The sequence below is a fragment of the Phasianus colchicus genome, chromosome 1, assembly GCF_987193195.1.
Source record: "Phasianus colchicus chromosome 1, bPhaCol1.hap1.1, whole genome shotgun sequence".
NCBI classification, from domain to species: Eukaryota; Metazoa; Chordata; class Aves; order Galliformes; family Phasianidae; genus Phasianus; species Phasianus colchicus.
Window position 1 is genome coordinate 135,125,752 of NC_143436.1, and position 25,115 is coordinate 135,150,866.

Below are 25,115 nucleotides of genomic sequence, written 5' to 3' on the forward strand. Positions count from 1 at the left end.
TTGTTTGCTCTAGTGTTAATAATTGTCCTAGTACAGAATTGCAAGAGAAGGCATCTGATCAGACAGTGATGATTGATTTCCAACATGACTTTCAGATCTGACTTTAATTTCTGCTTGTGATTCTGAATTTCTATTTGTGTTCATGTCCTATTAACTTCTGTTTTGCAGAACCTTTTTCTCCCCAACTCAAATTTCAGTAAATCTTATTGCATACTGCAGAACAATCAGCTTACTACTGTGTAAAATTCCTTTGCTTTCCAAGCTGTTCTCAAAGGCTGCTGCTAATATGGTATTAGGCAAAAATTTTCCTTTTAATTCATCCTTTGATATCTCTGATACCACTTTATCTGAAAAACTTATGTTCTGCTTCCCTCAGAATTATTTTGGTCTTTGAATACTGCTTCCTTCGTTTTGACACTGTAGTGTTATTTTTTGTTTGTTTGTTTTTCTGTCATGGCTCTTTTCTTCCTTCTGTCCTCAATCAAAAGAAACTGAATGATCTGAGGTGCCATCCCTCAGAACTGCCCAGTGGCCATAGGATGGTGTGACCTTTCTGTTGTGCCTCACAGGTGACAAAGCCAATGGAAATAATTTCCTTTCCCACTTTAATTTATTTGATTACCTTGGTATATACTGGAAATTTGATACTCTCTGCCTTCTTAGCTTTGTGAGCTGAGTGTGTATCTGACCAGAATGAAATGAGATTCTATTTCAGGACAAGGGGGGGGGGGGGGAAGTACATGGGAAATGTCAGGGTATTTCCAACTGTTTTGGTACTGGAATATTTTATCAAATAATGTCATGTATGTATAAACCAATTCACGTGCTTATCTTCTGTTCTCATTCTATGTTTTATTCAAGACAGAATTGTCTTGGGAGAAAAGCTTCTAGTCATGAGGTGTGACATTCACTTAGCTGTTGGACTAGATCTGCTTTTCAATATAGTGTTTGTTTGGTGATAGTCCATCATGGTAAAAGAGCATTGAGATCCATCTCAAGTTACTGAAATTCATCTGGACAAGGTGAATGTGCTAATTGGTGTGGTTCACATTGATAAAAGAATTTAGTGGGACAGAAGCTGTATGGTTTGGTCTTTTGTCAGAATATCCCAATATCAAATGTGAAGACTAGACACTGGAAGTATCATATTTTTACTTGGAGGACTAATATTGACTTTGCATTTCCACCTTGACAGTTTGCAAGCCAGCCAACAGAGTTCCACCAACTTCTGGCCTCTTCAGTTTTCTTGTTTATGAAAAACTGCTACTTGTTATGCCTTCCTTTGGTGGAAAGTTATTTTACTGAGCCAAAATACTGTTGTTTGTTCTGATATATTTGTATGACTGAAGTTTTCATGTGTGTTATGTAAAGACACTTTGAAGAAAGGTTGTTTTTAATTCAATAAAACACTACCTAATTTTTTCTTACAGCGTTGCTTTTTTCTCCTCATTTCTCCACTAAAGCACGCTGAAAAAGAACAATAGCAAACAGCTGTCTTAATTTGAAGTGACTTGGACGTACTGCTTTATTTGTATCACATGATCATAGAATCATAGAATGGCCTGGGTTGAAAAGGACCACAATGATCATCCAGTTTCAACCCCCTGCTATGTGCAGGGTCGCCAGCCACCAGACCAGGCTGCCCAGAGCCACATCCAGCCTGGCCTTGAATACCTCCAGGGATGGGGCATCCACAGCCTCCTTGGGCAACCTGTTCCAGTGTGACACCACCCTCTGTGTGAAAAACTTCCTCATAATATCTAACCTAAACTTCCCCTGTCTCAGTTTAACCATTCCCCTCTTCCCTTCCCATTTGCACTGCATTCAATCTGCTATTCTCAGAACTGGGCAATGGGGGGAGAGAGAGAGTCTCAGTAACCACGGGGCTAATCTAGGTTGTCTCAGTACAACATATTAGCACTAACCACTTCACTCTGTTTGGGTAGCCAGGAGCTGAGAGCTTGGCTTTGCCCTGTCCTGTGCTTTCCTTGCAGGGAATTGAGGCTAGATCAACTCCAAGCCTGCAGCATCACACACTGGGAGCAGCGCAGTGATTTAACATGTTGAATCCTGATTGGAACAGTTAAGTTTCTCATTCTGTTTAGGAATCTCTTATTATTATTATTATTATTATTTTTAACTCAGAAATTTCTAGCATTAACATATTAATTGCTTGCTGAGACTTTTCATTTTCCCTAGTATGCTAGTAGTCCTCTTCCCATGCAAAGTCTTCTCAAAGTGGTTTTCATATTGGCTGGGACAGCACACAGTAAAGAAATGTGCGTGTGTGTGATGGAGTTGGTGATCCCCATAATAGCTGGTGGGAATAAGTACAGGGCTGAGCTCTGCTGCTTGTACCATTCAGCTGTTGGATGTACTACAAGGATCTCATGGCTGTAGAATAATCCTAGTGCACTAATTGCAATGGAGAAGCCTTCAGGCAGCTCCCACAAGTCTCAGGTTACTTGGGAGAGAAACAGTTTTTTGTCATATACCACTCTTCCTCTTAATAGTAGGAATGATGAACAATGCTATCTGTTTTAAGGACATTGGATAAAAGCTGTAAAGTCTTCAGCGCTGGCAGACCTTACCAGTTGGAGATCTGTCTGATGTGGCAGAGCTCAGGGCTTCCAGCATCTGAAGAGATATAAAATTATCTGTGATATCTCTTACTACCTTTTCAGATTATCTCCAGTTAACAGCATTTTAATCAGCAACCTGATTAAGCCAGAATGCCTTTCTTACTGGGATTTATGAATGCTTGCATCAGTGCACTGCAGAGTGCAATAGATACATCCCCAACTCTGTTGGAAATAGTTCACCTGATTTAAGACAGCATTTTATTTTGTTTTGTTAATCAACTGGTGACTCAGATTTTCTCCTTAATCTGTGTTTCTGGATTGCAAGTACTTATTTTTGTATAAGAAACTAATGGTGTCACTTCTGCATGTATGAGGAGCATAAGCAAACACTGTTATGAGCCAGGCCTCACACAATTCTCTTTCAGCTTTTGTGACATAGGTAAATCACGCAGAAAACTTCTGTGTATTGTGCTAAGAGCACTAATGAAAACATTGATGTGAAAGCAATGGCTGATCCCATGGCAAGATCCCTGTGAAACTACCACCAGACATTGGTTGTTCCCTTTGGTAGCATCTGCTCCCAGCTTTCCATGAGCTTGCTTCCCAGCCAGCCTTGCAGTCAGGTTTTGCAGTGTAACTCAGCTTTTCCTGCTCTACCTTGATAATTGATTTCCAAGATGAAAGTGATAAGGATATCAAAGATAAATAAAAAACAGAATAACCTGATTTGACTGAACACTGTCACAGTCTGTTCCTGTTATTGGATTCCTATTTTAAACTTTCTAAATCATATATGTTTTCTTGCATCTTACAAATTAATTTTGAATATTTATTTGGTCAGATGTTTTTCTGTTCTCCAATTGTATTGTGTGTACTTTTTTAATGCTGAAAAGCTTGTCTGCTCCTACAACTATTTTAGATGGTCCACAGAAAGATGCTGTTTCTTGAAGCAGATCTTGCTGTCTTTAAAGATTACTATCTGCTGGATCTGTAATTCCATATGTCAGTTACTCTAGAATTTGGCATAGAAATAGTTTTGCCTCCCTGAGTGAAATATGCAGAAAACTTAGCATTTTGCTTTCTTCTTAGTTATCATAATTTCTGGGATTGTGTCTTCATTTCTATTAGCTCTGCTGCCTTCTCCCATAGTTGCCAATACTCTTCTCAAAGCAAGTGGAAAGTTTAAATTGTTTTGGGGGCTAAATGTAATTCTTTTTTTTTTTTTCATTCTGATTGCACTGAAGACCTATTTAACTGGGCATTTTTGAGCTAAATAACATCTTATTCAATGTTTTAATTTATCTTAAATCTGAGCTCTGCCTTACTTTTGTCATTTCTCATGGTTATGAACTTGAAAATGGGTCTTGTTAGTTTCATGTCTCAATTCTGAAATATTTTTTGCCAAAAGAGATTCCTCAAGGTGAATTTTAAGCTTCACACATGTGCAGATAAAGAGAGAGGATGTAGATTTGTTGAAGGGGTGAAAATCAATAAATTGTTTTCTGTGAGAGGGAAGAAAAGGACAAATTTGGCTATAAAAAGAGGCCCTGGCTCCTTTGTTAGAAACTGGATATGTACTTACCAGAAGTACAAATAACTTTCTATGCTCTACTAGTGAATAAATTGTAACTGCAAGATGTTTAATTGCTACACCGTGAGTGCAGAAATATTCCTGCAAAATGGATGTAAATGCTTTCTTAGTAAGCTGAGTTTGGGTGAACGATATTAAGAAAGCCTGTTTCCTGCAGTTATAATGGTATCTAGGTAACTAATTGCAATGACATTTTGTGATATATTTTCCTGTAGGCTCAACAAGTTTTATGGTATCATATGTGTAAGGATATTCTGAATGTCTTTAGCAAAGGTTAAAGTTGCAGAAAAATATACATAAAGGGCATTACAATTCTGCTAACTTTAGATTTACTCTGCTCAGTGTCTTTTGAGAAAGAGATAGTTGACTATGATTGGCTACAAACTATATAGCTTTGCCCTAAAAACTCTTCTGGGTGCTTTAGAGATATTATGTGACTATAGTCTCTGTTCATGTGGAAGCGATGATTTACCAGCAACAGGTAACATGCAAGTCTATAGAATTCTGTAATTTCCTTTTAAAAAATAGCATTTACATTTGCTTGCCAAGTCCCAAAAGCAAACAAACAAAAAGAAATCTTCCTCCACCCCCCAAAAAACCCCAAAGATCAAGAGTGTCCACCTTGATTTTTGCAGGGTAAATCAGCTGGTGTTCAGAATATGGTGTCCACCCAATGTTATTGCCAGGCAGCTTCCTTCCCACCCATATGTAAGTGAATATTCTCCCTCTAATTTGCAGAATGCAAAAGGACTGAATTATTTATTGCAGGTACTTTCAGTGCTTTTTACAATAGTATCAACTAAATAATGCAGTGCATGCAGCCATCCAATGGGGAAAAGGGGGATTTCACAGAGATATCTTCCTCAGCAAATACATCACTTCAAAAAACTTCAGCACACGGAATGCTACTTCTACGGCCAGCATCCTCATTAGGAGAGAAGTAGCCTCCTTTGGCTACCTCTTCCGCCACAGAAAGATAAGCTCTGCCATGATTCTTGTTCTGCTGCAATCCACTTTCAAAGGCAGCACTGATGAGGTATGCTAGAACCCTCCCTGCGCCAATTATAGCAGCTCATTCTACCTTAGAGCTTTGTAAGACAAATTAATAAACAAGAAGTCATTGCAGAGATCTGATCAGGAACACAGTTGCAGAGCTAGCTCTCTGCTTGGCACCAACTTCATTGCTGGAGCTGGAGTTGCTCTTGGTCTGCTTGGAAGTGCTCCTGGTGACTACAACCAGTGTGCATGTCAACCAGTGTCAGATAATGGACTTCTCTGATCTTCCCTGCCATTTTTACCTTTTAACAGCTGTGTTCTATATTCCAGGAACTACATATGCCCAGACTTTGTTGTCTCATGAAACTCAGTCAGTTCAGTTGATAGTCCCCCAGCTCTACAACAATGAAGTTTAGCAGAATTCTGATTCATATCAATCCTTGAAAAGTTGAATGACTGAATATTTCTCATTTTAGCTATTATTCTGATAACTTCAACAACATCTTTTTTACCAAAAACTTCTTTTAGTGGTATTACAATGAAGATACAAGAAAAAGGAATACCTCATACAGGAGAACCTCTAATGTGTATCATAGAATTGTTAAGGTTGGAAAAGACTTATGAGATCATCTTGTCCAACTGTCAGCCCATTCCTACCCTGCCTACTAATCATGTCTCTCAGTGCCACATTCTTGAGCATCTCTAGGGACAGTGATGCTACTACCTCCTTGGGCAGCCTGTGTCAGTGCCTCACTGCTCTTTCTGAGAAGGAAATTTTCCTAACATCCAGCCAACTTGAGTCCATTCCTTCTCATCCTATCACTGTTAAGTGGGAGAAGAAGCCAACCTCCTCTGCACTGCAGCCTCCTTCCAGGTCATTTTAGAGAGTCTCCCCTGAGTCCTCTTTTCTTCAGACTGAATGATCTCAGTTCCCTCAGCCACTCTCTGTAAGACTTGTGCTCCAGATCCCTCACAGCTCCACTGTCCTTCTCTGGACATGCTCCAGGGCCTTGATGTCTTATAGTGAGGGGCCCAGAACTGAACACAGCACTTGAAATGCAACCTCACCAGTACAGGGGGATGATCACATCCTTGCTCCAGCTGAATGCACTATTTCTGATACAAACCACAACACCATAGCCCTTCTGGGCCACCTGGGCACACTACTGACTCATGTTTAGCTGGCTGTCAACCAGCACACCCAAGTCCTTTTCCTCCATACAACCTTTCAGCCACTGTGCCCTATGCCTGCAGTGTTGCCTAGGGTTGCTGGGACCAAAGAGAAGGACCTGGCTCTTGATCTTGCTGAACCTCATACGGTTGGCCTCAGCCCATGTATGTCACAGCATGCCTCCATCTATCACCACATCCCTTGCTTTGGTGGAGGACAACATGTGTAGGCATAGCAGGGCGTAAACTCTTATCTGTGGTTATCATGCGGTGAGCAGGCTGGCAGATTAGATTATGTTTCTATTTGGTAAATGCAACTTAGAAATAGTACCTGAAAAAGCACAGAGGGAGGAGTAGGAGAGGATTATTCTCCGTGGAGAACTTTGTAGCTGGCGTAGCAAACGTGCTTACACAGTACTTTCAGCAGGGATGAGAACCTGTCTTAGCAGTTCCACCGAGCCCAGATTTTTGCTTGCTTTGGGAGGAACCTTTGCTTTGACTTGCTGTGCGTTTTTGGGTCGGTCAGTCAGTGGCAACACAGCGTTAGAATGCCCCTGTGTGATTTGGTTCACACTTCTTATTCCAGCAGCGGTACGTGAGTGAAGCAGAGAACTGAGGAACACTGGTGCTGTGCTCCCAGGGCAGCAACAAGCTCAGTAAGCTATAAATAAATAAATAAATAAATAAACAAATGGGAAAAAAAAAAAAATCACAAGCAAAACAACGAGTGACAGCCTGTTGCGATCGCAGCTGAGGCAATCACACGCCAGGCGGGGAGGGGAGGGAAACTCAGAGCTGACGCAGGGCTGCCTCACCAGCACAGCCAGTGTGCGGGAGGCTTCTCCGGCTATTGCTGCCACGACACGGGGCCTCTCCGCCTCTATTAGCTCCGTACGGCCGGGCCGGGAGCCCAGCGGAAGGTAGGCAGCCGTGGGGCTTCCCCTAGCAAGGCCGGCCCGAGGCTGAAGGGCTTTTTCGTGGTGGGAGTTCGTCACCGCGCTGGGCGGGAGGAAGGCTGCCATCCCGCGCTGGGTTGTTTTGGATCCATGTGTGGTAATGGGGTGTCGGTGGTTCATGGACGGCTAAAAATAGATGGTGGAGAGAACCCTCAGTTCTGTAACTGGCTCCGTGTAGGTGTGCTGACACAGCTCTTGTGCGTGTGTGTGTAACAGCGGGGAAGGAACGCAGGGGTTTGTCACAACCATTTTTCCTGTATCAGAGGGGAGAGGCTTGATAAGCTCTCGTGAAGACTCATAGCATGCCTTGCAGTCAAGAGAAGCGGTTAAGGTACACGTATTGAATGATTTATGTAAAAGAAATGTCTGTTAATTCTCTACTCTGCCCTGATGAGGCCTCACCTGGAGGCACTGTATTCAGTTCTGGGCTCTCCGGTACAAAAGAGACATGGATCTCCTGGAGACACTCCAGCAGAGCACCATAAAAATGATACAGGGCTTGGAGCATCTCCCAAATGAGAAAAGGCTGAATGGCCTGGGTCTGTTCAGCCTTGAGAAAAGAAAACTCAGAGGGGGTCTGATCAATGTCTATAAATATCTAAGGTGAGGGAGGCAAAGGGACATAGCCAACCTCTTTTCAGTGGTGTGTGGCAATAGGAAAAGGGGAAATGGCCACGAACTGAAGCATTGGAAGTTCCACACAAATGTGTGTAAGAACTTCTTCATGGTAAAGGTGACAGAGCACTGGAACAGGCTGCCCAGGGGAGTTGTGGACTGTTGCACATTTTAATCCATCCATGTGTTTGAATAAGGCGGTCAAAGTAACTTAAGTGTGCAGCAATTCCTGTGAGCCAAAGTTCTGATGAAAGTAGGTGTCTTGCTTCTTTTATTTTTTATTTTTTCCTTTCTTTTTTTAATTGAGCAGATCAACTTTGAAAGGACTAAATAGCAGAGGAACAGGTGGCTGTACTGACTTAGTCTCAGATTTTTATGAAAATTTTGCTTTACGTGTGCTGTCATGGATGCTGTCATTGTAATTCAGTTGCATATATCAACAGAGACCTTTCCTTCTCTTTCTTTCCTTCTCTTTCTTTCCCTTTCTTTCTTTCCCTCTCTTCACTTCAATTGATGAGATTATTTTCTTCCAGGCTGAAACTCTGTGGGCATGGCCTCGGATACAAGGAGTTTTTTCTCCTCTGGAAAATTTGGGCAAAGGTAGCACCAACTGGTTGCTATCCTGAGTGGTAAAGCTCTACAGGTCAATTGCAGGAAGAAATTTCTCTCTTTGTCATGGCAGAATGTGGTAGGTAAAACATTTGCACCTGACTCTGCAGTCATATTTTATTATTTTCATCATGAGTTATGCAAAGAGATGTACAGAACAGAGCCTACTTTTCTTGTCATTTGTAACTTCCATATATGTGATTTTTTTTTTCTTTATGAAAAGTCACATACAAATATGGGTCTCCTCAGAGGAGTTCATGTGACTGGTACATAGTGCTATGTATTTGCAGCAATTCTATGTTGGCAACAAGATAAGTTAAAAATTGATCTGTTTAGAAAGAAACAGAACTCATAGAGAAGTAGGATTCTGAAAAACAGTTCTTCTGAACATGGAAAAATATTACTTTTGGATAGTTTCCATATTCACTCCTAGGGGCAAAAAACTGCTTGGGAAAGAATTTGAGAAAGAACGATAAAGTAAGGTAACGCAGTGATAAACAGAATTTTTGAAGAGTTGATCATGAAAAAGTTATAAATACAATACCTGGTCATTACTGAAATCCATTCAGTCCTATTTTCTCTTTAAACTGTTTCTATTAAAGTATTGTCATCTTCTTTAAAATTTAAGTGTAGAAAATTTAAGAACTGCTGTCTGTCCATTACAATTTGTGAAGAAAGTTGAAGCTTTTGTACAAACACACGCAAACTCCCTGTAGTGATTTGGAGCCTAGTGTGTTTCTTGTTTTGTTCAGCATTCTTTTGTGGGAAGACACCCCTCCTTATGAGCTAAGCAAGAAATGACGTGCCTGGTAATTAGAGCAGAAATTTGCAATGAGGAGGTAGGGAAAAGAAGGGGAAGGAGGAAAGCAGGCACTGCAAGAAGCAGTGAGTATGACTCAATGTGTGGCATGCTCTTGAGTCAGTTTGGTGAAGAAAGACACAGCAGCTGGAAGTGTCATCTTTAGCTGGTGATAGGCTAAAGTTTTTTAACAGGACGGGATTATCCAGATTGTTCTTCAATTTGAATGACTGCATTTCTGCTTTTATAGTTGTGTAAAAAAATAGGTATCTGCAGCAGGTAGCTGTGTGGAAACTTGTGAAAATGGAACTAGCAAAAGTGTTGTTAAATTACTAAGAAGTAGTATAGAATACATCATAGATTCACTTTATTGATCTGTACTGCGCAAATATTTTAAAGACTGGATGCCATTTCTGGTCTCCCTTCCTCCTCTCAGACAAGTTGTGGTGTTCTTGGAGAACTGGAAATAGTTGAGGTGGGGAGGGAGTTCTGGAGATCACCTCATCCACCCTCTGCTTCAGCCAGGCCATCCACATTAGGGTGCCCAAGCCCACGTCCAGGTGGCTTCTGGAGATCTCCAGGGAGATACAGGAGAGAGTGATAAAGATGATTGGAAGTGTGAAATCAGGTCCTATCTAAGGGTCAGTTAAAGAGACTGAGATGAGTCCAGGGAAACAAGAACTGGGGATGAGTGTACTGGAGACGTACAAAATCCCAAGTGTGTGACATGCGCAATAGGAGATGTTCACTCGTTTTTTTTTCTTCATTCTTCTAGTACAGTAAATGGGAGCTGTTAGTGAGATGAGCAGGTACATACTCAAAATAAGCAAAGGCTATTCCTGTGTTTTCTGTGTCAGTATATGAACTTCAGGGCTCTTTGCCAAAGGATGTTTCTGAGTTCAGAGGGTGTTGTACTACATTCTTGGGAAAGAATCTACTGAGGGCTACCAGCTATTGAGAAACTAATTGTAATGTCATACACTGATGAAGTGAGGGAGACTGAGAGGAATGTCTGTATATTCTCATTCTTTTGCAGTTTCAATTGCACTGCAAATTCAATTGCACTGCTATTGACCACAACTTGAGACAGAATGCTGCTTTAAGAGGCAGCACTGATCTTGTTGGCACAGATGTTCTTAAATATTCTTCCCTTTTATGTTCAGTCAGAAGTTAGCTTTCCAGTTCTAAGAAAATACATGTTTTGTAGTGGGATGGCTCTGTAAGTGCTTTTTAATCCTGGAGGTGGCAGTGTTTTCCCATAAGGCAGATAGTTCCTATTGCTGTGTTACAACCATGTAACTCATGTTGAAAACCTAGTATAAGAAAAGTACAGTTTATAAAAGACACGAATTGGTAGTAGAAACTGTAATGCACATGTTGATTTTCAGCTGTAGAAGTTTTTCTTGGAAACCACTAATTTAAGGATTTCTTTCCTTTTCTGTAGGGAAACATGTCAGCAAAGATACTTTCCTGTAAGATCACAGCAGCATTTCTGTCTTTAATTATTGCAGGTGAGTTAATTGGTGACTGTCATATTCTGAAATTTAATTTTTCACACAAATAATACTGTTCTGTTTTTTTGTTTTTTTGTTTTTTTTTTTTCTTGTACAAATGGTTGTGAAAATCAGATTTATGTGCGTGTCAGTGAGGTATTTTTTTAAACAGTTCTGAAAACAGAAGCCTATAAAACATATGAAATGTGACATTTCATGTAGCAACTACACCACTTAAGTTGGAAGACACCTCTTGAGAACATTTAATTCAACCAACTTGCTCAAGGAACAGTGACCCACAACAGCCTGTCCCAGGCCATGAACATCTCCACAGTATTTGATCAACCTCTCCATTAAAAAAAAAGGAAAAAAAAAAGGAAAAAAATATGTTTTTTTTGTGTTCAGATGGAATCTCACAATGTAAGCCCCTTGTATCTTGACCTGTCAGGGGGCACTGTTGTGAAGGATCTGGCTCCCTCTTCTTCATTCTCTTTCATCAGAGGTATACATTTGCACATTGATAAGATCTGCCCCACTACTGATCGTCTTTTCCAGGCTGAACAGTTCCAGCTCTCTCATTCTGCTTTTGTCTGAGAGAGTTCCACTCTCCTAATAATCTTAGTGGCTCTGAGCTGGATTCACTCCAGTAATCTGGAGTGAATGTCTCTCTTATGCTAGGAAGTCCCATTCCAGATTTGTCTCATCGCTGCTGAATAAAGGAAGATTCATCTCCCTCATCCTATGGATGATGCTCTTCCTAATGCAGCTCAGTACACCTTTAAGCCATCTTTTTTGTGATGGAGTGTTGCTGGCTTATGATCAGCATGTTGTCCACCAGGACCCCGAAATCCTTCTCTCAGAGCTGCTTTCGTGGGTATCCTCCAGTATGTGCTAGTGCCTGGGGGATTTCTCCCCATATGCAAGATTTCACATTTCCCTGTGTTGAACTTCCACGAGGTTTCTGTTACCCCATTTCTGCAGCCTGTTGAGATTCCTCTGAATGGCAATGTGACCTTCTGGTGTATGAACTGATTAAAGGAATTATAGTTCTAATTTTCTTAGAATCATAGAATCGTAGAATGGTTTGGGTTGGAAGGGACCTTTAAGATAATCTAGTTTCAACCCCCTGCTATAGGCAAGGACACCTCCCTATAGACCAGGCTTAAAGCCCCATCCAGCCTGGCCTTGAATAGATCCAGGGAGGGGGCATCCACAACCTCACTGGAAAACCTGTTCCACTGTCTCACCACCCTCACAATAAAGAATTCCTTCCTAATATCTAGTTTAAATCTACTCTCTTCCAATTTAAAACCATTTCCATTCATCCTGTTGCTACATGTCATTCTAAAAAGTCCCTCCCAAGCTTTCCTGACAGCCCCCTTCAGGTACTGATAGAAGTACTTGTAGAGAATGGTACTTTGATATGTATGAACACTCTCTGGAAGCATTAGCTCTATCTTCACTGATGGTGAAAAGAAAAAGAAAATCAGAATTCTTGGGAAAGAGTAGAAAGTGAAGTTTTTTAATGCTACAGGATAACACCATAGTTAATGTGCAGCAATCAGACTACAATTATGATTATTCCATCTCAGAAAGGTTATGTTAGAAAAGGTAAAGAGATGAGTGATGATAGTCTTTGAAATGGATGGCCTCTGTATGAGATGTCATTAAATAAATGGGGAGTCTGAGATAAAGAAAAGATGTGATATCTGATAGAGGTCTGCAAAATAACGAATAGTATAGAGAAGGCAAATAAGGAAATGTTTACGTTGCCATTTCTCATAAGAAGAAATGCATTATCCCCAGTGAAATGTTAGAAGGCAAGAGTTTTGGGCTGCACAAAAACTTCGATGGCCATGTGTGGTTGTTCTTCTATTGTAATGAAATGAGAGTACTGACTCTGGAATGTGGCCAGTATATCCAGAATTTGTGCCAATTTTCATTGTACTGACAAAATCTCTCGGTGTTGCTTTTTCCCATGTGAATCTTCCTGGATTCAGGGAAAGAAAATGAGTTCATCGCTAAGCATTTTAATAATTTCTCATGAAGTAAGGGGTGAGTTGAAATTTTCTTTGCAAGTTTAATATTTGTGCAACTAGAACTTTAACTTTCTGTGTCCCCTTAGGATTTCCAAGTATTGCAGGATTTACTTTGACTATAGATAAGTGAAAGTAATAAATAGCCACTGAATATGAAATTTGTGCATCCACATGTGTGTGTGCTTGGAACAACCTGGAGAAATACAAGTACTCTAATCATTTGAGTCTGAAATAAAGCAGACAAATGATAGCAAAATGATTTGCTACTGCAAACAAAGAGATCCTGTTGAGTGTAAAGTTTTTATTCAGAAAAAGGCATTTCATTTCAATGGCATAACTATATCAGTATATTATTGAATAATGCTTTGAACTCCAAAGACACTAAGTTGAGACAGCATTGTTAGATGACTTAAAAATGATGGTGGAAACTCAATAAACTTTGTAAGTATCATCAAGAAGCAAGTTCAGAGTTTTGTTTCACATTGTTTGAGATTTTTTTTAATGTTTATCTCTTTCCTTTAGAGAAATGTGGAGCCTATGATGTGATGTTCAAGCATAGTCTTGTGCCTCATGGGCAGCCTCTTGTTATTAAATGTTCACTGGAAAAGAGCTTCAATTTTGAAAGTGGAGACTGCAACTTAACATGGTATAAAGTTGGTAACCAAACTGCAGTGCCTAGAGACAAACTTTCTAGAATTCATCAGCAGAAGAGTTTAATTTGGTTTCTCCCTGCAATATTAGAAGATTCTGGAAATTATGAATGTGTCATAAGGTGAAGGTTAAAAAAATTACATTGCTATAGAAATGTGTTGCAAAGAGAATAACTTTTAGAAAGAAAGTAGGATTTGGGGGGCAAGAGAAATGCTGTTTGAGAGAGTATGTTCCAACTTTATGTTGGGAAGTGGAAGTCTTTTTTTTTTTTTTTTTTTTTTTTTGCCTTCTCTAGTTGGTAAAACTTGTAAGAGGATTTGTAAAGTTCTGGTCCTCTCTTTCTTCTCCAAAAAGAATACTATGTATTTTTGAGCTGAAAAATATGTCAAGTATCTAAATGTAATTGTGTTATATTAGTTGCAGGAATTTGACAAGCTGCAGCAAAATGTCTACAGAAGTAACAGTTTTTGAGAGGACTGATGGCTTATGCTTAAATGAAAAATTTGCTGTAGAGGAGGTGGTATTCACTTCATCATCTGCAAAGGTTGTATGTCCACACTTGGACCACTTCAGGAATGAGGAAAATATTCTACCTATTCATTGGTATAAGGTAAAAAAAGCCCGTTTTATCATAGAATCATAGAATGTCCTGGATTGAAAAGGACTACAATGATCATCTAGTTTCAACCCCCTGCTATGTGCAGGGTCACCAACCACCAGATCAGGCTGCCCAGAGCCACATCCAGCCTGGCCTTGAATGCCTCCAGGGATGGGCATCCACAGCCTCCTTGGGCAGCCTGTTCCAGTGTTTGGAACTGTCACAATGGTCAGTTATTTAAAATACAAGTAACTGATGTTTATGAATTGTAGTAGAAAAATTACAGATTTATTATAAATGTAAAAAAAAAAAAAAAAATTGGAGGAGGGAATTAAGGCATTTCACCTTGTAAAGGTGTATACAGTTTTTTTTTTGAGTAACAAAAAAAGAGTAGAAATTCAGTTTAAATGTAGGAAATGTTGACCCGTATATCCACTAGATGGCACCTTTATACATGCTAGCAAAACATCCATTTCTTTTGTTTGGAAACAGATTTAGTATGTAATTTGTGAGATACAGCATATCCACTGTGCATTCAGTATTGCTCCATCAAATAAATGTTATTTTGTGTGGTTCGTAAGTATTTAAAGTCTTGTTCTGTTAAGAATGTATTGCTGCCTTTGGCATTTTTGCCTTGTGCTTGTGCAGTCCATAAGGTACTGTATTTAAGTACTTGAAAAAGTGAAGTCTAATTATTCAGTAATTCTTCATTAATTAATACTTCTACAAATCCTGCCCCATGCATCACGCTTCCTTATTTCTCTCCTTATTATTGTAAGGTTTTTTTTTTTTTTTTTTTTTTTCTTTTTTCTGTAGGAAATGAATTGGTATATCTTTGAATTAAAAACTCAAGAGCCAAAACAAAGAGTGTTTTCCTTTTGATTCCAGCTTTCTTCCTCACACTCCACAAGGAAACCCATCCCTATGTTGTGGTCTGCTGAAAATTTGATGTGTTAAAGAGAGACAAATCATTGAAAGAGATAGTGACATGAATTAACAGAGTTCTTTTGTATGTTTAGGACTGTCAGCTACTGGAAGGGAAAAGATTTGCCTTTTTAAACAGTGACCTTATGATTTTCAATGTGACTGTGCAAGATCAAGGAAACTATACATGCAAAACAACATATACCTATAATGGAAAGCAATATGACATTGCACGAGACATAAGTCTGATTGTAGAAGGTAAGTAGATAAATTCACTGTTTATAACAGTGACTCTCCAAAATTTTGTCCAGGTTTCTAATTGCAGCTGAAAACTCAATTTGTGTATAGGTAAGCTATAGGCTATTACTTTGCATCTAAGGAGGAAAGAAATGCTTGCTGAAGTTTTTCTGTTGTTGTCACTGTGTTGGTGATTGAACAGTGGGATCAGAATTGCAGTACATCAATGCTTTGGTTAATAGGCCAGCTGCTGAGATCCCTAAATGAGTCCTGTTACACATGCTCTATTCTGCCCATCTTACTTCTCTCTCTTTTACATCATCCCCTTACCACAAGAACAACCAGTTAAACCAAGACAAACTGTAGTGGTATCTTGGTTTAATGTGTTCTACTTCCTTCATTTTTTGTATAGTTTTTTACATTCCCATCGAAACACATTTTCAGGTCTACTCATCTATTGCATTCCCATCTAATGTTCTGGTTTTTGTGTGTGCATGTTTTCTCTATATGTATATGTATATATATGTATATATATAATATGTGATATGAATGTCATATTTATATGATGTGAATAAACAAAATATGAAGAATATATAGCCAGAAATGACCGGCTTATGGCTGGCTGTTTTTAAAACCTGGCCTTTAGACTTCTCCCTCAGTGTAGTTTCAGCTTCAGCAACTCACTAAAGCAGTCATATAACTCAAACATATAATTTTGCTGTTAATGGCTGAAATCAGCTCAGTTGCTCAAAGACTTCAGCTGAGTTTGCACTAAAATGGGTGATTTGGAGTCCAACCAATAACACAGACACAGTTATAAGAGGAGGAAGGGAGGAATGTATCTGTGGCAGGGAAGGATGTATCTGCAACAAACTGTGTTTCACATCAGGATGCTTTATGACTTCCTTGTTGATGTGTGCTCATAGAGAAATTTCCTTGAACTTTCAATATATGATAAGAAATATTCCAGAATGTTCTATAGATATCTGACAGAGCTTCTACTCAGAAGTAACAAGACTATCTTCAAAACTCTTGATTTGAGTACTGAATAATGTCTGTAGTAAAATTGCTGACAACCCTGTCTGTAGGGCATGATGTGTTTAGGTTGCCCTTGGATTATGCAGCATTAACAGGCTGCAATCACTTCTGCTTTTCTGAAAATAACTTTCCTTCTTTTGGTTAGTGAGCCCACCAAAAATGCCCCCAGAAATTTCTTATCCGCAAAACAACTCAATTGAAGTGGAACTTGGTAAGTACTTTTCACTATAAGAAAATATTATTTTGTGTCCTAGTGAAAATTCTTGTCCAAGAAGAGTGCCACATTGTGTGTTTGTTTTCTTTGGGCTAAAACTATTTCAGTGACCAGCCCAGTTTCTCCTTCACATTACTTTCTCGAAGGAAAATTGTTTTGTGGTGGGAAGGAAGGAGGCAAGGGGTATTCCTTCCAAAGATGCAGAGAAACTGCAGGGAAAGTGACACTGTAGAGGGAGAGGGAGGTGCTGTGTCCCTGATTTGGCTTCTGTAATATCAGTCTCTTTGAACATGCACCTTACTGAATGGATAAGACACTCTTTTAGAGGAACTTTTCTGAAAGGCTGTGGAACCGGCCTGTGGTCTGAGTGGGGTTCTATAAACAGAATTGCATAGCTTTTAAGTAGAACATAAAAATTAACTTTTCACTTTGTAACACAATTTTATAGGCTCACAGGTCACAGTGGATTGCAATACAACAGGTGCTGATGGGTTTGAGGTGTTTTGGACAGGCAACGGTGTGTATATTGATGTGTTTTATGTGAGCAGAATTTTTGCAAAGCCCAATAAGTAAGTATATTTTCAGATTAGAAAATACTGGCTTGGCAACAACCAAAGTGGAACTTTCTCCCTCTGACTCATGTCAATGCTTGCCTTTACAAATTCATTTTCTTTCTGAAGTAGAAACTGCTTGCCTTTACGAATTCGTTTTCTTTCTGGAGTAGAAACTTGAAATAGTAAATGCATGGATGCATGAAATTGGGCTCCTTAGAGTCATTATTAAAATCTGTCTAAATTTCCAGCCATGGAAAAAGGTGTTCTGTAGAGGCTTACAGTCTCATAACTATACTGTTTCTACTGAGCAAGCTTTGGACTGGCAGAGACTTCTTTCAAGTGAGACAGAACATGTGAGGTTCAGACTGTCTCCTGTGTCTCCTTTTCCTTCCCATCTGCCTGTCTGGGAGGCTGTAAGAGGTTCTCTTTGCAGGAAAACTTTAGACTTCTAGTTTTAAGAGCCTTGAGATAGGGAAGTGTAACTGAGATTAGAGAGCTAATAGAAGACTTTGTTGAGGACATTTGTACTGAAGCTTAGTGGATTGAGAGAAGAAAAGGAAGAGATATTTCCAGTGATGGGTTGGGGTTTAGGAAGAAGACTTGGAGGACATGAACTGCACAAAGCAACTGGGAGATAATGTGAGGATGAAAGATAGTTTAAGCAGAGCCGGGAGGGAAAGAAATTAGACTTGACTTGGAAAAGACAATTACAATTGCAGCAGAAGGCAATCTGAAACTGTATCTTCGATATCATAGGTTGGGAACCAAAGAACTGAAAACTATAGGGTTTTTGTCAGCCCTTGTCTCCTGGTGATACTATGAAGGAAAAATGTGAGCACTTTTATAAGTTATCAAGCAGCATCTTTGAGGGAGAAAGTGATGAAGAAATGTGAATGGTATCTTCAATGTAAGATCATGGTTCTTAGAAATAAGTAAGTCGTCATCATAAAACAAAAGGGGAAATAAAATGCTGAATTCTATACAAAAGTCATATATTGTAATGTTATAAACAATTGGGCTATAATGCAGAGGCATGCAGTCACTAACAGTATCATAAAAACTATGTTATTTTTTTATATTTCCTAGCACTTAAATTATTGTCTTACTATATTTGCAGCCATAATATTTTCTAGGTCTAGTCATTTGTATTAATGATATTGATTCATTTACTCTTTATTCTAGTGTTTAAACTACTATGACCTAGAATCTTAGAATCATAGAATCACAAGGTTGGACAGGATGTACAAGATCATCTAGTCCAATCATCCTCCCATTACCTTTGCTACCACAAGCCACTAAATCATATCTTGTAGTTCCTTGTGACACAACAGGTCACATGGGACCTGTTGCTCACATGTTGTTTTTGTGTGCTCTTTATGATTTATTTCAAACTTTTACTTTGCATTATTAATGGTAGTTAGAGTACATTTTCGGAGAAGAAAAGCATTTGGCTAAGTAGACTAGTTAGTTAATTTTACATATGAGCTGTACTGTTAATGAGGTAGTAACATCCCTCGTTTGGTGCTGATTAAAAAGTTGTATATTTTGCACATCAGACATGAGACACAGTGCAGATTACTCAGTGAATGTGCAGCAAAATTAGCTTTTTTTGTTCCTCTGTAAGATGTACAATGAATAACATGTATCTTAAAAGTGCAGCCTGATACTGTATCTGTTCCAAATCTGTTCTGATCCATGATATGAAGCAACAGTTTAGACTCCATTCCCTCCAGCTAGAATTGCACCAAGAGTTGGTGTTACATGCTTCAGTTGACACCTTCAGTGTCTTTGCTGTCCCAAAGATCTGCACTGTAAGATGACATCCCTGTACTGGGGCTTCTTTTTTTAGGCATTTCAGATTGTAGAACTTCTCTTCCACCAAGCACTGGGATGCTCCATCTACTTTTACAGATGCTGAGAACCCCCTCCAACATGGGTTTGCATATGTTTGTAAGATACATTTTTTTGTACTGTAGCTAGAGATGTTATATTCCACTAGGAAACAGCTCTTGATAGGATTTGCTGATGATATTTTCTGATGTCTACACTAAATGTCAGGAAGAGGCCCAGCTATTGTTTGGGTTTCCCTCACATAATGCAATTATTCATCTGTTCTGAAGTGTGATTGGTGTTTGCAGATGGAAATGACCATTGTCATATTGCTGTTTCATCACCTGTTAGTGATGAAGCCTTTATAAAAAGGAGTGGTTTTATGGCTCTGTTTGTCACTTTTTGGATAGTGAGGAAACTGCTTATGATGGACGCCCTATGTATTCTGTGAAGCTGATAATTTCAGAAGTGTATAGTGAAGATTATGAACAACCATTCATCTGTCAAGCTTCAAATGCCTTTGGACAGGTTGCATCCTATATTATATTAAAACACAGAGGTAAGGAATACTGCTGTTTTATCTGGCTTGTGGTTGACTTTGCTTTTGTAAAAGTATTGTGGTCTTGGTTCCAAATGCTTGTGTATCACATCAATAGAAGATGCATGAATTACACTTTCCTGCATTTAAGCAGGTAGATGTGTGGAGGGGAAGAGTCACTGTAGTAGTGCATTTATCTATTAAAATAATAGTGAGATGGAAGTGAAAAATGTGATACTCAAATGCATATTACATTTGTGTGAAAGATCAGATTTGAACAAACCCAACATTTTCTTTCTACTCTTACCATATTTTGTGCAGTTCCTGATGTACAAAGATGGCTGACTGGAGTGTTTGTCTCTTTCTTACTGTTAATGTTTATTATTCTGATCGCCTATAAGATTTTCAAGATAGACTTGGTGCTTTGGTATCGTAATTCTGGATGTGCCTTTGTAAGTAAGGAAGGTATGTGCACTTGATCAATGTATGTCAGTGTAACTAGCCTATTGCTTTTTATTTTTCTTTTCCATTTGCTATTACTCCCAAAGGGTTATATGATTGTTTAATAGAATGCATTTGGAATTTCTTTGAGAATTTTCAGATATGTATGGAAAGATCTTTTCATTCACATAGGTGAAATATGTAATCCTAATTGAGGTAATAAAGACTGCATAATATTTAAGGCAGTTAAGGTGAGACAGGTCAGAAAGAACCCCATATTTCTTCCAAAGAAAGTTGTTTCTTTGCGTGTGGATTTATGACCACACTGATGGTGGTCAATAGGTGTCAGCAGAGCCACATCCTGTAGACTAGCTGTAGAAAAATGCACATTAGATATTTATATTGAAAATGAAACTTTCATTTGCCAAGGTGTTTTTTTTCTCTTCCAAATTTTCTCTTTTACACATATCTTTACTTATAAATCCAGCAACTTATGATGGTTACATTCTACTAGTTTTCTATTCTGTGATACTTCTAATATATTTCTACTACCACAGTGTAGACAGATACATTGGTTAGATGTGAATAATGGAAATAAGTGCGACATAATATGTATTGTGCTTGGGCAGCCCTCAGAATTAGACTGTCTCAAATTCCCAAGAGCTCAAAAGTAAATGGATTACGTGCATTAAGATAGTTAACATTTATTCATGGCTGTTCGAAATATTTTCACATGAAAGTCATTTCAACTTTTAACAAAAGACAAGTTTTCCTAGAAAACTTACTCTATTTTTCTAATGAAAAGTAGATCAAAGAAACAATGTTTTATAGTTTGTCCCAAACTTAACTTACTAAGTTTGGCTCTGGGCAGCCTGGTCTAGTGGTTGGTGACCCTGCCAACAGCAGGTGGGTTGAAACTAGATAGTCTTTGAGGTCCTTTTCAACCCAAGCCATTCTGTGACTTTGTGTTGGTTCCTCTGAGTCTGGGGGCTCCTTTCTGCAGCCCCCAGGGTCTTGCATCCAGCTCACTTGCTGGCACATTACTCCCCATGATGGGAAAAGAGATCAGGTTCTGTGGCTCATCTTCTTTCTTTTAATCTGCAGAGCATTTTAGTGCTTTGCTGTTGCTCTGTCAGACAGCTATGAATCAACCCCTTATAACTATTATAACATCAGAAGAGGAGTGGCCAGCAGGGACAGGGAGGTGATTGTTCCCCTCCACTCTGCTTTTGTGAGGCCCCATCTGGAGTACTGTGTCCAGGTCTGGAGCCACCAGTACAAGAAAGACAGCTGTTGGAGAGGGTCCAGAGAAGAGCCACAAAGATGATCAGGGGATTGGAGCACCTCCCCTACAAAGACAGGCTGAGGGAGCTGGGCTTGTTCAGCCTGGAGAAAAGAAGGCTCTGGGGTGACCTCATTGCAGCCTTTCAGTACCTAAAGGGAGCCTACAAACAGGAGGGGAATCAACTCTTTGAAAGGGTAGATAACTGCAGGACAAGGGGAAATGGTTTTAAGTTGAGGGAGGGAAGATTTAGGTTGGATGTCAGAGGGAAATTCTTTACAGAGAAAGTGATGAGGTGCTGGAACAGGCTGCCCAGAGAGGTTGTGGATGCCCCATCCCTGGAGGTGTTCAAGGCCAGATTGGATGGGGCCCTGGGCAGCCTGGTCCAGTGTTAAATGTGGAGGTTGGTGGCCCTGCATGTGGCAGTTGGGTTGGAGATTCATGATCCTTGAGGTCCCTTCCAACCTGGCCATTCTGTGATTCTGTGGTATTTTAAGCAATCCAAAATGAAACTTTGCAATATAGGATGGTTTTTAGTTTTTAACATAAATATTTTTGTTTGTATTAGATGGAAAAATCTATGATGCATGTGTCCTGTACACAAAAGGCTGTGGAGGCAGCGACTTCTATCGATTGGAAACCTTTGTTCTTAGAATACTCCCCAACGTTTTAGAACAACAATGTGGATATAATCTCTTTATATTAGGAAGGGATGACCTACCAGGAGAAGGTATGGTTTAATTAGCAGAGTTGATACATTGCTTTTTTACATATTGTTCTAGGGTTAGAAGATTATATTTACTACAGAGAAAATGTTTATTATTATAAACTAAATTTAAACTGTAGGTTTTTTTGTTTGTTTGTTTTTAATGGAAAATTAGACCTCTTATCTGATGGCCAATTTATTTCTAGTTTTCTTGTTATTCTTGAATCAAATTTCTGTTCTGATGTTATAATGATAGGGTCTGCTCTTTCTTTCTAAGGTAAACAAATCAGTACTCTGTAGAACTATTATTATTAATAATAATAATAATAATACTGTTGAGGTCTTTTGAATAATAACTCTCTCCGGGAAGTGCAGGAAACATTTTTGGTCAGTAATTTTGTGCAATGGATTATGGCAGTTGGAGATCTTAGACCTACCAGTTCTTTGAGCTAGTCACTCTTTTATACATATGCAATTTAAAGATGGTGCAATACTTTGTGTTAATGATAAACTTTCTATACAAACTTTGATTGTTGCTTCATTACTTCCAGCTATGGTCAGTATTGCTGATGAAACTTTCAAGCAAAGCAGAAGACTGATGATCATTTTGGGATCTGAAACATTTAGTTGCACCCAGTTGGAAGATGCCCCTGAACAACAATTAGCTTTGTATAGTGCTCTTATCCGTGATGACACTCAGGTGATTCTTATAGAAATGGATGGAATGCAGGACTACGCAAGCATGCCAGAATCAATCAGATATATTAAGCAAAAGCATGGGGCTGTCCAATGGAAAGGAGACTTCTCGGAGAAATCTTGTTCAGCAAATACAAGATTCTGGAAAAGTGTGCGCTATCAAATGCCAGCCAAGAAAAAAGAGTCTTTTTCTGAAGTTTATTTATCACCTCAAACTTTGGACAATTCTGCAGCAAAGCGAAATTAAGATTTATTTACTAAAATAGTACTGAGAAGGTAATTTGGAAATATGTTTTCTACACAAATTCTTTGTATTATGAACAGAGGGGTTTTTTTGGTCAAGGAGTAAAAACTGCTCATCCCTTCCCAAAATTATACCTTACAAGGAAAACTGTGCAACTGTGTTTGTTTCAGCTACAGATATTGACACAATTTGTTCAGGCTTATGCCTGAATTAAGCATTGTGGATGTTGATAGACTGTTCAGGAGTGGTGATCCACATTAGTTTAATGTCCACTGAAGAACTGACTTCAACTGTGCAGTCTGTTTGTTTTCTAATTGAAACTGCTGTAGATGTTTACGTAGACTGCATTTTCCTACCGATTCTGTTCCTCTTGTTTTTGCCCCACCAGAATTATCTGACCTCCTCATTACCATAAAAATCTGTACTGTGCAAGTTTTGGAGTCCACTCTTGAGTAACAAGCCTTATCCTTGTTTCTTGGAGGGGATAAGGAAATACTGGGTAGATTTGAAACGTCTCACAGTACTGCATGCATTTCAGTTGAACCATTGATTACCAAATATGCTAAACAAATGGAGTGGAATTCATGACTTCTCACACATTTATCAAATAATTCTGTAATTCCCGGTTCATGGAGCATTTCTAAACTTTGTTCCTTGAAATGGTCAGGAAACTGAAAATATTTATGACTTCTTTCAAACTGGAAGCTTTCTAGACTTTGTTGCTACTCAGGAAAACATGTTCTCATTATGTTTCTCACCTGTATTAAGTGCAAACCCAGAAATTTCACTCAGTCTGTCAATGGAGTGTAGTTGGGCAGGGCATTCTTGGGAGTGGAAAGTGGCCAGTTCTGAAACCTGATCAGGAGTTGATGGCAAGAGATGATAATATCTTGTGTACTTGTGAAATTAAAAAAAAGGTAGAGGTGTGTGGCTATCTCTGTTTGCTTGGAAGTACTTCTGTATTTTTGGACACCAACCCATGTTCTGTGTGCATTGCTGAGTAAAAGGGGAGTCAGGATGGTCTGAGATTGCAGCTGTTTTCACTCACCATCTTTGAAGAGTGTCATCTGAATGCAGACATGAATTCTGCTTGCTTTGTAAGTGTTCTTATCTAAAATTGAGCAGGTTCTTAAATTATCTTTATTACCAACATGGCATCTGTCACAGAATCCTTTCAGCTGATTCTCAGAAGTGTGCATGCTTTGGAATATGCACATGGTTAGGCTTTATTTATAAAGATGAGAGAAAGAATGGCCCAGGAGTGTAACATGTATTAAAGGAAATATTTGCAGTAGTACTTCGTACTAGCTATTTCTTTGTGAAAGTTTAATGGTGCTCCTTATGTGCAGTATCCTGCTCTCCTGACCACAAGTTTCACAGCTGTTTTCCAAACCTCTAGAAGCTTTTTCTAAGATGTTGCTATGGAAACTGAGTTCAGAATAGGTCCATCAGGTGAGATGCTGTTACTCTAGTAGATTTTGAGTTGGTCTTTTTTAAAAATGCATAGTCTTTAGATTGGAACCTTTAAAATAAATTTAGGAGCCTGAGAATTTAGATAATCATTAATGTCAATTTTTATGTTGTGTTTAGGCTTAGATTTGTTCAGAAAGGCATTGAAAACTACAATTTGCTTCCAAGATTTCAGATTTCTTTTGACTTTTTGACTTTTGTTTAGAAACAGAATCATCTTATTTCTGTAGGATGAAGTAAGGGAGATAATAGAAAAATGATGTTGAAAAAAAGCTAATTTTTTTTTTCAACTATCTATTTTCATGTGCTTTGAAATAAAATTGAAAAAAAAACCCAGTGTAGCATTTGCAGTACTACTGATAAGTACACTGATTTGCATGAAGGTGTGCTGGTATTTTCTGTGTTTTCTGCTCTTTTAAATAACCACATTTTGTGAGCATTTTAGGTTTGTACGTGTGTGAAAGAGAGTGTGGGAGAATATTTTTGGTTATTATGCTTAACTGTTAACTACTTGAGTGCAGCATGACACAATGGCTTACCCTTTTATCACAGGAGTTAATTATGAAGTATGAACTTTTTTTTTTTGCAAGTCACAAAGGAAAATAGACATTTTATCTTTTTTTTTTTTTTGTAGTACAACAAAAGAACTCCTGTAGAGAGAGATGTACTGATTGTTCTTGATTAAAAACACACAACAAAAAAAGATTAGTTGGCAAAAGTTTGATTCTGGAAACTTGATAGCTTCAAAAGATAAAAAACGAATATGATATAATCTGTGAGGTATTTGTTCACTACCATGTGGTTAATATACTTCAGTATGTTGTCTGTGCTGACAGAGTAAA

At 38.8% G+C, this 25,115-nt stretch overlaps 1 protein-coding gene across 5 annotated transcripts; it reads left to right on the plus strand.

Annotated features, from left to right (window-relative positions):
• The first annotated feature begins 112 nt into the window (after positions 1-112).
• Positions 113-24,876, plus strand: LOC116236527 (interleukin-1 receptor type 1-like). Of its 5 annotated transcripts, none has more exons than XM_090127717.1 (12): positions 113-1,022; positions 8,444-8,598; positions 10,763-10,829; positions 13,373-13,622; positions 13,919-14,111; positions 15,119-15,281; positions 16,444-16,509; positions 16,961-17,081; positions 19,307-19,455; positions 19,756-19,899; positions 21,726-21,887; positions 22,415-24,876. In XM_090127717.1, exons 3-12 carry the CDS (start codon positions 10,769-10,771, stop codon positions 22,804-22,806), a joined length of 1,701 nt encoding a protein of 566 aa, XP_089983843.1. In that variant the 5' UTR covers positions 113-1,022; positions 8,444-8,598; positions 10,763-10,768; the 3' UTR covers positions 22,807-24,876. The 5 variants fall into 5 exon arrangements, with proteins under 5 accessions (XP_089983843.1, XP_089983870.1, XP_089983850.1 ...); XM_090127744.1 differs by having other exon boundaries at positions 13,373-13,496; XM_090127724.1 differs by lacking the exon at positions 113-1,022 and adding an exon at positions 5,643-7,259.
• The last annotated feature ends 239 nt before the right edge of the window (positions 24,877-25,115 follow it).